The sequence below is a fragment of the Hylobates moloch genome, unplaced genomic scaffold (assembly GCF_009828535.3).
Source record: "Hylobates moloch isolate HMO894 unplaced genomic scaffold, HMol_V3 SCAFFOLD_19, whole genome shotgun sequence".
NCBI classification, from domain to species: domain Eukaryota; kingdom Metazoa; phylum Chordata; class Mammalia; order Primates; family Hylobatidae; genus Hylobates; species Hylobates moloch.
The window spans coordinates 74,062,637-74,076,058 of NW_026652294.1; the positions used below are offsets into that span (position 1 = coordinate 74,062,637).

At 44.3% G+C, this 13,422-nt stretch overlaps 2 protein-coding genes across 15 annotated transcripts in view; one reads left to right on the forward strand and one right to left on the reverse strand.

Annotated features, from left to right (window-relative positions):
- SPATA6L (spermatogenesis associated 6 like) overlaps window positions 1-13,422 on the forward strand; it is a 252,007-nt gene that overhangs the window by 66,113 nt on the left and 172,472 nt on the right. The window lies entirely within an intron of this gene.
- The window catches only part of SLC1A1 (solute carrier family 1 member 1), a 96,431-nt gene continuing 91,241 nt past the window's right edge, over window positions 8,233-13,422 (reverse strand). The window contains exons 11-12 of the mRNA XM_032138028.2: window positions 12,612-12,746; window positions 8,233-10,443 (exon numbers count right to left, since the gene is read on the reverse strand). Coding sequence (XP_031993919.1) covers window positions 10,197-10,443; window positions 12,612-12,746 — 382 coding nt within the window. The 3' untranslated portion in view covers window positions 8,233-10,196. The remainder of the gene's footprint in view (window positions 10,444-12,611; window positions 12,747-13,422) is intronic.

Consider the following 13,422-nt stretch of genomic DNA (forward strand, 5'->3'; position numbering starts at 1 on the left):
TATGTACCAAGATACTGTTGCTTCTGTGTGTTTCAGGAGGTTAGAAACAGTGAGGTATTGGGATTGGAGGTCCAGAACTTATTTTCAGCATTTAAAAAATAGGCAGACCACGTAGAGAAGAGATTTGGGAGAGTGAGGCAGTTGGGAAGAGTATAATGAAGCATATGTATATGGAGAAGAGGAAATGTTCTCTGGGGTATCTTCTGAAGTGTCCTAAATATTCAGGCGAGTATTTTCAACTTGTGCTGTAGACAATAAGAAGCCATTAGAGTTTTGGAGCCAGAAAGCAAAGTATTAATCTGATGATCTTGTGCAGGATGGTTTGGGAGTAGGTAGAGGCTGGCAGTGGGGAGACTCTGACAAAACCTTTGAAGAAGTCTGAAAATTAGGGCAATAGAACCTGAACTGAGTAGGAGAGTCACAGGAAAGAGAAGGGCTGATTAGACATCAGGGCTGGGAAGACATCATGAGGCAACTTATTTTAGGGGTGCTTAAAAACCTGTGGGTGTATGGGGGAGGTACCTGGCTCTTTTAAGGAAGAAGTGGTTAAGTCCGGTGGCCTGGGCTTGTTACAAAGTGAAGGTGAACTACTTAGTCAGCAGAATGAGGTATTGATGGAGAGAATAATTGCCCTGCAGAAATAAGGACACAGTGTCCTTCATTTTGTGGATTCATATTCTTCGTGATGTGTGAGGCAAGATGAACTTAAGGACTAAGAGAACAAAATAGGAGCTCCAGTGAAATCCTGTAGGGACTTTTGTTTTTGTGGTCTCTTTTTGGCCAGGGAGGTAGAATAGGGAACACTCAGAGTTAGTAGGGGTCAGGGTGGGTGTTTCAGAAGTAATAGAGGCCTTGTCTGGGATTTTGTTTAGTATTTTTTTAATCCCTCTGAATCTTGTTCTTATCGTGAAGGCCTTATGGTTGTAAATAAAATTTAGAGGATTATCAAAATACAAGTTGTTTATTCAAGAATTACGTGGGAAGAGAAAATGCAGCAGTACACCATGTTCAGTGATTCATGTCTGGACAGAGGCTAAGTCTTGGGTCACTCGCTTCACAAAGAGGCACCACTGTTCACTCAGGGGCTCCCACCTGAATCCCAGAGCAGAGGGATTCAAATAAACGGACCAACCTCTATAGACCTGCCTTGCAACCTCAAACCTCTTGGGGTCAAAAGCAAGAAGAAATGTTTATGATCCTAGATTGTAGGGGAAATAATGGTGATTTTTAAAAACACAATTCCCCGCTGGGCGCGGTGGCTCACGCCTGTAATCCCAGCACTTTGGGAGGCTGAGGCGGACAGATCATGAGTTCAGGAGATCGAGACCGTCCTGGCTAACACGGTGGAACCCCATCTCTACTAAAAAATACGAAAAAAGTTAGCTAGGCGTGCTGGCGGGCGCCTGTAGTCCCATCTACTCGGGAGGCTGAGGCAGGAGAATGGCATGAACTCGGGAGGCAGAGCTTGCAGTGAGCCGAGTTCTCACCACTGCACTCCAGCCCGGGTGACAGAGCGAGACTCCGTCTCAAAAAACAAAACAAAACAAAAACAAAAACAAAAACAAACCCCCACAATTCCCAATCTGGGAAAGACAGACTACAGAAAAGATTGATGAGATTGATTTTGGATAAGTTCAGTTTAAAAAGATGGTGGAAAGGCCAACAGGAAATGGTCAGTAGAAGTTGGAGGTGGGGATCTGAGGTTTGGCTTGGAGATCAGGGCAGGAGGAACCAAGGGCAGCTGTAGGTTTTGTGGATACACATTTTTGTTAATCATCTGCATAGAGATGGTAGTTGAATCCATAATATTGGAGGAGTATCTGGTGGAGAGAGAAAGACCAGAAGGATGTGAGCTTGTTCATTTTTTCCACAAATATTTGAGGGGTCCCTGTGTGTGTGGCACAGGCAGAGATGAGACCCACAGTAAGGGAGCAGCAGGAGGAGGAGATTACAAAGGTGGTGGGAGAGTGGTAGAAAACGGTCAGGCGGGGCAGAACCTGGCAATGTCTTGGAAGCCAAGGAAAAATAACTTAGTGGAATATAAAGCTAATCAACAGTGACAAATGTTGCAGAAGAGTGAAAATTGACGACTGAGAAAAGGCCTTTTGGATTCCATGAGCAGGACATTGATGACCTCGGAGTTTCAGGAGTGTTGTGGAAGCCCAGCTGTAGGGGATTAGGTGTTTGTGAGTGGGGAGCAAATGGAGTCACAGCACAAAGAACAAAAAGCAGCCCCCAAAATTTGGCAAGAAAAGGAAAAGAGAAATAGGGTTCCAGTTTTTATTTTGACAACTCCCCATTCCTGGTTTTCGAAAAGAAGGATTTTGGGGAGAGTTAGGGTTTGAGTGAAAGATTTAAAGGTGATATGAGGGAGGGATACAATGATGTTGTATACCATAAAGGAGGTGAGGCTGGGCAGCTAGATGAGGTGGGAGATAATCTAGACATATTTAAAATTAATTTTTGCTAGAATGGGAAAACAGCAATTTGAAGGAGCAAATTTGGTTGTATCAAATAAAATGTCATGATTAGAAAAGATAAACAGCTTATAAAGAGGGGACGATTGGATACTGTCATGCATTTCCTCTTACTTTTTAGGCATTTTGAAGCACTATATCTTAATAGTTAGGAAAAGACTTGGAATCATGGGAGTCCCAGCTCTGTCAACTTGGGCAAATTACTTAACCTCCCTAAGCCACAGTTTCCTCAACTGGGAAACAGACTGTAATATGACCTGCCTAATAGAAGTGTTAAGAAGAATGCATGAGACTATGCATGTAAAATATTTAGTACAATCTCAGTACATAGTTGGCACTTGGTATTAGCAGTGATTCTTTTTTTCTTAAACCACTTTATTCAGGTATGGTTGGCATACTAAAGGTTTACATATTTAACATGTACATCTTGGTGAGCTGTGAAACCATCACCAAAGTCTGTGCCATAAACCTATCCGTCATCTCCAAAAGTTTCCTCTCACCTTCTTTATTTATTAATTATTTTGGGGGATATGATAAGAGCACAACGTAAGAGCTACTACATTAGCAAATTTGTAAGTATACAATGCAGTATTAACTATAGCTACTATGCTATGCAGTAGATCTAGCCAATGATTCTCATCTGCTTTGAACATTTTAGACCACCCCAGACTTGAGTTATAATTAATATTCTAGGACTCCTGGCACTCTCTGCCTTATAATGCCTGGTGAAGAACAGTGACGCTGCAGCCAAATGCCTGAGCCATCTATTTGTTGTGTGGTCTTTGGGGAAGTTGCTTAATGTTTTGTGCTAGTTTCTTCATTGTGGAAAGGGGATATATTAGTACCCACTTTGTGATGCTGTTATGAAATTAAATGAGTTCATATTTAAGTGGTAAGAGCACTGCTTGCCACACAGTAATTGCAATGCCAACGTTTGCTGAGTAAATAAAAATGTTCTTCCTCTGTGATTTTTTTTTTTTTTGAGATGGAGTCTCTCTCTGTCACCCAGGCTGGAGTGCAGTGGTGTGATCTCAGCTCACTGCAAACTCCACCTCCAGGGTTCAAGCCATTCTCCTGCCTCAGCCTCCCGAGTAGCTGGGACTACAGGCGTGTGCCACTACACCTGGCTAATTTTTGTATTTTTAGTAGAGACGGGGTTTCATCATGTTGGCCAGGCTGGTCTCGAACTCCTGACCTCAGGTGATCCACCAGCCTCGGCCTCCCAAAGTGCTGGGATTATAGGTGTGAGCCACTGTGCTCGGCTTGTTGTTGCTGTTTTTCCTTCTGGGCTCAGGACATCCCACTTGCTTGAGCACTCATCCTGGCAGGGAGGCTCAGGGTATACCTGCAGCTGTTAGGTCAACACCTTAAAAGAAACTGGACCTTGATTTGCCTTAGAGTGTCATCTCTAGGAAAGGTAATGATACCCAAGAATAGGGTAGGTGACTGTCTGCCTGGATTGATATAGAAGCAAACATTTTCATAGTGACGAGAAAAGCAGACTAAATATCTTTGCAGGCTGAGTCGGCCTTGTTTGCGTGTCTCATTTTTTCATCAACTGCAATGGCGTGTTTTTCTAACTTAACTGGCCCCTTCTGATGGAGCAGAGAGCCTTGGGTTTGTGATTCATGTGAAGTTGACGCATTCTTTCTACCTTAACCTTTCTGGCTAAATTAGGAGATGGGAGGATTAGCTCCAAAGTACCTGAGAGGTAAAGCTAACTTGGCATGCTGGGAAGACAGAAGCAGGTGTTGAGGATGGATCAACCAGTGTCCCTCTATCGCCGACTGGTATTGCCTTCTTTTATCACATGAATTTTTACAGTAGCACTTCTCTGACATCCATCAGACCTGCCTAGTTTCCTAAAGACCTGGACAGGATAACCTCAGATTCATTTTGGAGAACCTTTATAATTTTTTTAAAGCCCTTGGCTCAGAAAAGCCTTTTGGCTGGCCCTTTGTTATTCTTGCCAAGCTAAGCTAATAACCTTGGAAACACAACACAAGGGCTCTTTAAATAAAAGTTATGTTTGAATGCTTGGAGGAGGATCAAAGTCATCTTTAAAATGTGCATGCCTTGGGCTCTTTGTGAAGGCTGCTCAGAAACCGGAAGGAGTAGTACCTTTTCTCCAGCAACTGCCCTTCCAGGATGACTGAAGTCATTTCAATCTGTCTTACCTTCACCTTGGAAAAGGTACCTTTCCGCGGGGCGCAGACAAAGGCAAAGCAAATCCTGGCCGGTGTTAGATCTCCAGACTCCTCACACCTTCCCCTGCAGCCAGACCCTTGAGCCTGAAATGCATCGCATTCCGTCAAGTGCCCCGAAGCGAAAGAAGATGATGCGACATTGTGCTAACACTTGGTAATGGCTTTCCTGAGTTATGGAGGAACAGCAGCTACCAGAGCCTGCAGTCTGTCAGGAAAAGGCAGCTTCTTGGAGGGAAAATGGGGGACAGGCATCCAGACACTACTGCTCAGTTTAGTTGATTCTGCATTTAGTTCCAGGGTTATTTGCTTCCCTCCGTTTTTTGATAAACAGTACTTTTAGAGGCAAGTTTCTCTCTAGGTAATATCCTGGAGTTGTCCCCGCGGGGCCAGAGCTTCCCAGCTGCAGGCTGCTGGGGCCTTCTAGAAACCAGTGGAACTTCCCTAGAAGAGGCAATGGCATATCTTTCTCATTTTCTCCAACCAGAATAATCAAAGGAATGTGAATGTTTATCTTGTCTTTTGGGGGTTTGCTCATAACTGTTTTGAACTTGGTGATACCTTAGAAGTGACAGGCCAAGCGGAGATTTGTAGATGAAACCATAAGTGTCACCCTAATTCTGGAGAGACACCTTCCAGATCACACATGACCGTGGTTTGCCCTAGTAAGGGAAGAAATGGGACATCAATTGTGTGGTTAGATCTCACTGCTTGCTTAGGAGTTTTATGGCACTGTGCATGCAGCCTAGGCCATTGAGAAATGTCCCGATCATTTCCATCCCTGATGGATAACTTTATACACTTAGGTACACTCACCCAATTCCATATACAGGTCAATATTTTGTTCCCAGCCAGGCACGGTGGCTCACGCCTGTAATCCCAGCACTTTGGGAGGCCGAGGCTGGCAGATCACCTGAGGTCAGGAGTTTGAGACCAGCCAGGCCGACATGGTGAAACCCTGTCTGTACCAAAAATAGAAAAATTAGCCAGGCATGGTGATGCACACCTGTAATCCCAGTTACTTGGGAGGCTGAGGTGGGAGAATCACTTGAACTAGGAGGCGGAGGTTGCGGTGAACCAAAATCGCGCCACTGCACTCCAGCCTCGGTGACAGAGTGAGACTGCATCTCAAAATATATAGATATATAGTTCCCAAAGCTAATTTAACAAGGCCTGCTTCTTCTTCTTTATATTATCTGGCTTTCACTCTAAAAGTCTAGGATTGCAGAGAGGTACATTTCCTCCCACAGGGTATATTAAAAAGCCCCAGCTGGCGCCCTGTTTCCATCAGGTGGGGAGACAGTTTTTGAAGAGTCACACAAGATTTATAGGCTGATTGCAAAAGTGAACTTCATGCTGTACTCTCATTTTCAGGATGTTTGAAGGGGTGTTATGTGAAGGTACATCTCAGCTTCACACAGCCCCAGCATCTCAAACCCCTCTCTGTGTTTCAGGGCATAGGAAAGGACTGCGAACACTTATTTTTTGTTTACCTCCTACTTGACACTTTATAGAAAAAATTGTTTGATATTCTTTAGATTAAAATGTCCCATTTCTGGAAGGGTTTCCCCTTTATAGAGTGGGGGCTGTTTACAAAGTCTCACTAGGTTGGATATACTGTTTGCTCTGATAACCCAGCCAGCACCAAGTGGTAGGAGCTTCATTCCTTCATCACATCAGGGACACAGATCCTAAAACACTGGAATGGCAATTGCATCCCTATGGATTACCCCATGCTAATAAATCAGTGAGGGAGAAGGTTATAGTTTTTTCCCAGAAGCAGGGGTGGGGAGAAGAGGCACTAGCATTCATTAGACATAGTCTGTAACAGAGTCTTTGCTACATACATCACATGCATTTTCTCATTGACCACTGAAAGCAGTCCCGTGAGGAAATAATTTTTATTCCTATTTCATGGAAGAGGAAACCAAGTCTTAGGTTGTTGGCAAGGGACACAAAGCTGGTAAGGAATCAGAGCTGTGTGCCCACTCATTGTGTTCCATAGTCCCTTGCTGGGCAGTTGGGGAATACAGAATATCAATCCTGTTGCATAGAAGCTTCTAGCAGCCTCCCAAGGCTGCTAGACCATTTCCTGTCTCCTGTTCCAGGAGGGAAGATTCTTGAGCCCCTGCAAAGCAAACACTGCAGCTGGCCCACTGCCCGAGTATAAGCCAAGCACACTTCCCATGGCTCTTCTAAGAATCAGGGTGTGCTTTAATAAAGGGCCTTGTACCCACTGGACTAATAAAGATTTGCTGGAAGAATAAAGTCATTCGTCAGCTGATAACACCATTTCTCTATTCATGAGTAAACTTTAGGCAAAATCAAAGTCACATGGAGACCCAGAGGCACCAGCTCTTCCAAACAAATGTCTTTTTCTAAGGAGTTGTGTTGTTGAGTATTTTCTCCCGTGTTGTACACAAAGGAAACTACCCAGTATCCCCTTGGCCAGGTAGTGATAGGCATTTTTATGAGGAGATAAGATCCTCTCCGTGGGAAACAGGGAGCTGTTCATTCCTTTGTTGTCTATCACAGCAAGTGAGTCCATCGCCCCCTGCAGAATCCCCTCATGACTGAGGTATTTCAGGCAGGACTGTACCATCCCATCAGAGATCACTCTGAACACAGCCATTTGTAGCTTGTAATCTTACTTTAGAGGGCAGGATTGTTCCTGTAGTGAAACCAAGCCACCACCATATTGAGAGGTAAGACTTTTTTTTTTTTTTTAAGATAAGGTCTCTGTCACTCAGACTGGAGTGCAGTGGCGCTATCACAGCTCACTGCAGCCTCAACTTCCCCAGGGTCAGGTGATCCTCCCACCTAAGCCTGCTGAGTAGCTGGGACTACAGGCACACACCATCACTCCTGGCTAATTTTTGTATATTTTTGTAGAGACGGGGTCTTTCTGTGTTGTCCAGGCTGGTCTCGAATTCCTGGCCTCAAGTGATCTGCCTGCCTCGGTCTCCCAAAGTGCTGGGATTATAGGGGTGAGCCACTGCTTCTGGTCGACTATCTCTTACTAAAGTAACTTATAACAAAATTCTACTTTCATATCCGCCACAAAATATGCATGCAGCTGTTCATAATGGCACTGTATTTCTGCCTTGTAATCCCACTGGCTAACATGAACAATCAGATTATTTCTCCTCAAGCCTCGCTTTTTCATTCTTGGGGTGTAAAGTTTTGAAAACAATAATCCAGCTAGGCACAATGGCTCATGCCTGTAATTCCAGCACTTTGTGGGGGTGAGGCAGGGGAATCACGGAGTTCAAGACAAGTATGGGCAGCATACTGAGACCCTGTTTCTACAAAAAATAGAAAAATTAGCTGGAATGATGGTGTGTGCCTGTAGTTCCACCTACTCAGGAGGCTGAGCTGGGAGGATTGCTTGAGCCCGGTAGGAGGAGGCTACAGTGACCTGCGATCATGCCACTGCACTCCAACCTGGGTGACAGAGCGAGATTATGTCTCAAAAAAAAAAAAAAAAGAAAGAAAAAGAAAAAGGAAACCGTGTAAAATCTGATTCAACTGACCACATCTCTGCCTTCCCACACCCAATCAAGTAAGATAAAACAACAGATAACAAGAAGAAAAAGGCAGGGAGAAAGAATGAGGGAAGTGTTTATTGAGACTGAAATGGAACATTGTTCTGTTTTATGAGTTAACAGCAGTGTGTTGAGAGGCTGGTTACAAACTGACTCCAAAATGATAACTCGCAGCTCATGAGCAGTTCTGCCAACTAGTGCCACTAATTGGGGCCACCTAGTAAGGGGTAGAACCATTTAGCCCAAGAGAAATTACTGATTCAATTTCATTTATATTTAGATTTATTTCCTATAAACAATAGCAATATTTGCGTTTTAAAATTCACATTGAATCATTCTTTACTATTTATGATGTTTGCATAACAATTCAGTATCATTATGTTGTAGATTTCAGATGTAGTTGGTCAACACTGAGCACTTATTTACTCTTCTGCTATCTTTGGCACAATTTCTCATTTCTTAAACATGAAAGCACAGGTTTAAGTTGGCTACAGAATACTGCAGTAACACGACTATTTTGGATTTCAGTGTAAGTACAAGTTTATGTTAAGCATTATTTACAAGATGAGAACTGAAGTACAGACTATAATAAACTATCTTCATAAATTAGCAGAATGACAAGCAGAGGATGTAATGAATAGGGCCAAGATTACTAGTTAGAACGGTCCTCCTGAAGGAGGAGACAAGAGTCATAGAATGGAACTATTTCCCCCGAACCACTGATACCAGTTTATATCCTGGGATTTACTCTGCAACAACCCAGGTTAGGGGCAGCTCTTCTTCTGCAACGTGGCTTGTTCAACCCATGGAATCTTTATTAAAATACATCTTAGTTGGTAGCTTGCCACTGTTATTTGGGCCCTGATAACAGAAGTGCAAGGATGGCAAAGTACTGGCCTCTTTAAGTATGAATGAACTTGGAAGAATAAAGCCTTCCAGTTGGATGAAAGCACATCCAGCCTTTTGTGAGTGACAGCTTTGTATATAATCTTATGCAGAGCTGATAGGGATTCCTTCCAGGCAGCGCAAATCTGGAAGTTGTAAATGAATGGCTATGCCACCTTGGAGTATCACCATAATACATCTCTGCTTTAGAGCTGATATACAGATGTGAAACGATTGAACAACAAGATTTCTCATTCTAGTGCTCCTGAGAAAGGAGTTCTGATAAGCCCCAAAGCAGACCTGGGTTGGAATTGTGGTTATTATTCAAGTACAAGGAGAACTCTTTATTTCACATTGACGGTTCAATTCTGACCTCTGTCTGGCAAATTATATGAAAATAATAAATATATACATATATATATATATATATAGCGCTACGCTGAACACTGGGTTAACAGTTACCAGCGTCCCAATACAGTACATTGAAAAAAGAATCCTTCTCCCTTTCTTCCAAACCCTATGCCCATCTTAAAACTGTTATTGCAGAACTATGCTGGTCTGTTTTCTTTGAAATTGGCTGGAGATAAGTTAAAAATTGACATTTTGGCACATTAACTGGGGAGAGGTGGTTTACATGCATTATAATTTATAAAAAAGTGACAGGTCAAGGGAAATCCATGACAATAGAAAGCATGAGTAAAAATTTGTAACCAATGACAGAATATTTTTTTAAAAACCCAAAACACTTGTCTATGCATGAGAAAGCATTTTCTCTTTCATATCCATTATCTAATTCTAACAGTTATTACTTTATGTACTTCCAAACTTTGTCTCTTATAGAATTTCTAAAACCCAGATAATAGAACTTTCCTTTAAATTGATTTCCCTTCCTCTTACCCCACACCCAAATCCCAAAACCCGGAGCACAAAGGCTGTGAATCCAAATATAGAAAATAATCTAGAGGTCTGTATATCAAATCAAATGTACACTTGGCCATTAGTGTTTCTCTTTTCCTTAACCAGTGTTTAAGATGACTCTCATGGAAACGTCCTTCCTTGTTTCCAGTTATCTGCAGCCAGGGGCCCTAGAACTGTGAGGTCTGGGTGAATGAGATGGTGTCAGACTTGTCTACTGCAAAGCCTCCATTGACATAAGACTTCTTGGTGTCTGAGTCTTCACTGTCAAGGATTGTGGATTCCAAGGCAAAGGGATTCACAATGTTGACTTCAGATGAAACATCCATCTGCTCCAGCTCCTTCTTGGAGAGCTTTTCCACAATGCCCGTCCCAAAAGCATCGCCAAGGACGTTGACCATGGTCCTGAACCGGTCCCTGGGGAGAGACGGGAGGAGTCAGACAGGAGGCCCAGATTTCATTTTCCTTCATCATTGGAGAGATGCAAGGACCTGACATGTTCAGTTTAGATTTAAGTAAATGCAGAAAGTGCTGTCCTCATGGCTGACTGACTGAAGGCTCCTCACAGGCCTGGGGTTGTTCATAAAGGCACAGAATGAGCTCCCCCGCAGTAGCAATGACTCCCCTAAGTCTCCCTAAATTCCCTCCTCTCCTCCCAAAGAAACATGAATACAGTCATTCCAGATATTTTTGGGGGGACTGAGGGAGGTTCAGAATTCAGTAAGTTTTTCAGCCCTAACCTCTGTCTTGTGGTTTTCTAGATTCAACGCAAATGCCATTGTGTCCTCTCTTTGGGCAAAGGTCAAACTTGGCAAAGAGAACTTGGGTGTTTTGTGGGTGGAGTATGTACCATGTGCATGTGGGGTATGTGTGTGTTTGTTCAGGTCCATGGTGTACCTGTTTATTTACCAATCTAGGTCACTCTACTTATGAGCAAACCAGGAGGCATGGCCCAGAGAATGGGGTCAGAAAACACAGGTCAGCCCAGGAATGGATTTCTCCGTGAGCCACCCTCATCCAGTCTTAACTTCCAGAGAGCCTGGGGAAGAGACCGGTGGCAGGAAGACAGGTAGAGAAGGTAGAGAAGGCACACTGCAGAGGAGAGGATCCATTTTGATACTGGCACTTTGTTGATAGGAACTGCATGCAGGGGGAATCTTGTGAAAACTACACCTGCAGAACAGAAAAGGCTGACAGTGCTTACACATGGCCACCCTGGATGCCCTTCTGTTATTTAGAACAAGTCCAGGGATTGAACTGGCCCTAGTGTCTTTTTATCCCATACCTCCAATTGGACCTTTGACTCATCTGGGTATCTTGGCAGGGAAGGTAACTGGTTCTAGGAAGACTCAGGGAAAGGAGAAAAATGCAAATCCACCAGCATCACTAGAAAGAACCAAATCTTGCCTCAATGATAGGATATCTTTGCAAGAAGGGTGCCACCTCATTTGGGCCTATAGCCCAGTTAGCTACTGAGGGGCCACCCCATGGCACAGCTTCCAAGCCAGGTGCAGGGGCTTTTGCCATCTGAAATGTGAATCTGTGTTTTCAAGCCCACATAGGATGTCTCTGCTTCCCTTTCCATCTCATCTGTCACCTGCAAACTACAGTACATAGCACTGGACTCCCCAGTGAGCCTGAGCTGGTTCTGAGCAAAGGCTCCATGTGGAGCGATACTTACCTGCAATGCCAGGGGACAGAGGCAGACCTAGATGCTGTAAGACCCATGCACAGAAGTGGGCATCAAGGGTAAAGCTAGGAGCCAGGCTGGTTCTAACTTTAACCTTGAGGGTCACTGAAGGTACTTTCTCACCCAGATGTTCTGCTGTATTCTGTGTGTGTGTGTGTGTGTGTGTGTGTGTGTGTGTGTGTGTGTGTGAGAGAGCGAGAGAGAGAGAGAGAAGTGTTGTTGATTGGGGCCTGAATGGTCCAACTCATTCTAATCATAACAATAAAACTTGCCATTTATTGAGCACGTATGGGCTGCCAGACACTGTTCTAGATGCTCGACTCACATGAGCTCACTCAATCTTTAAAACAACCCAATGAGACAGGCAGATTTTTTCCCATCTCACAGATTATGCAACTGGGCCTCAGGTTAACGAACTTGCTCGAGGTCAAGAAGCTGGTAAGACACAGGATGGAAATTCAAACCCAAGTGCGTGTGCCACTGTCCCTGATGGTTCCGAAGATGCTTAGGAAGATGGACTGATTTTGAACTAGGTGGTTCTGAGCCTATGATGCTGAACCAGAGCTGGGATAGGTCAGGATGGCCCAGGGGCCCTGCCTGGCTTCTCACCTTGTTGTTCTGTGTTTATCTGTGTCCCACACCCAGCTCCTAACCTTGAGCATTACCAGGTATAATGAGCTAATGGAGCTCACTGGCTTTTTAAAATCACTGCTCCACGTTATGAGGAGTTAATTTTTAAGCATGTTATCAGATGGCCTGGTCAGAGGAAAATTAAAGCAGCAACAGGTGGCTCATTAGGCAATCTGAGGAGAGAATGATGACAGACTGCAGTGCCCGCGAGGCTGGGAAGCCCGCCTGCACATCCAGCTAAGGCAGTGCATTTATTCCAACTCACAGGAGCCAGTCGACAGCGATGATCAGGGTGACATCCTCGGCGGGCAGGCCCACGGCACTCAGCACAATCACCATGGTCACCAGGCCAGCCTGGGGCACGCCGGCAGCTCCGATGCTGGCAGATGTGGCCGTGATACTGCAGAAACATACCAGCAGGAAAGGAGTTAGACACTTACCTCTCCTGTTAAAGCCCTGGCCTGAAATGGTTAGTCCCGCCTAGTTCCGATGGCTATTACTGCTGTGTCCCTAAATTGGGCAGTTAGAATCTGTGTCTTGCTGAGTCCCAGCTCTGCCTCATTACAGGATTAGAGCTGTGGGGGAGGGGGACTGGGAGGGGTATGATGCCATCTCCTTGCAGAGGGAGATATGGCACATCACTCTAATGCAAGGAAGAACTGCATAAGTGGCACCAAAAAATGAGCAAGAGAGACATTCAAGAGGAAAGCAGGAGTTTACTAAATGCGGTGTTAATAAGAGGCTTTGTGTACTCATCTATGTATACATACACTCATCCTAAATAAGTGCCAGGTACCTCTGCACCTGCCTTCCTACTCCCTTCTTCCCTCTACTCACCACCAATAATTTACTGAGCACCTAATATATGGCAGGAATTTAAGTTGCCCTGAAAGATGGACAGAGGGATAGTTGTAGGGGCAGATGGGCAAGGGCATTTCAGGTGAAGGCAAAGGAATGAGACAATGGTTAAGCAGGCTTTATGCACTCTCTTGACATCACAGGACTCTTCACCTCTGGGAACTGCTCTTTAGGGCACTGAATTGAGAAATAGCTGATCCTATCCAAGGTACAAGCAT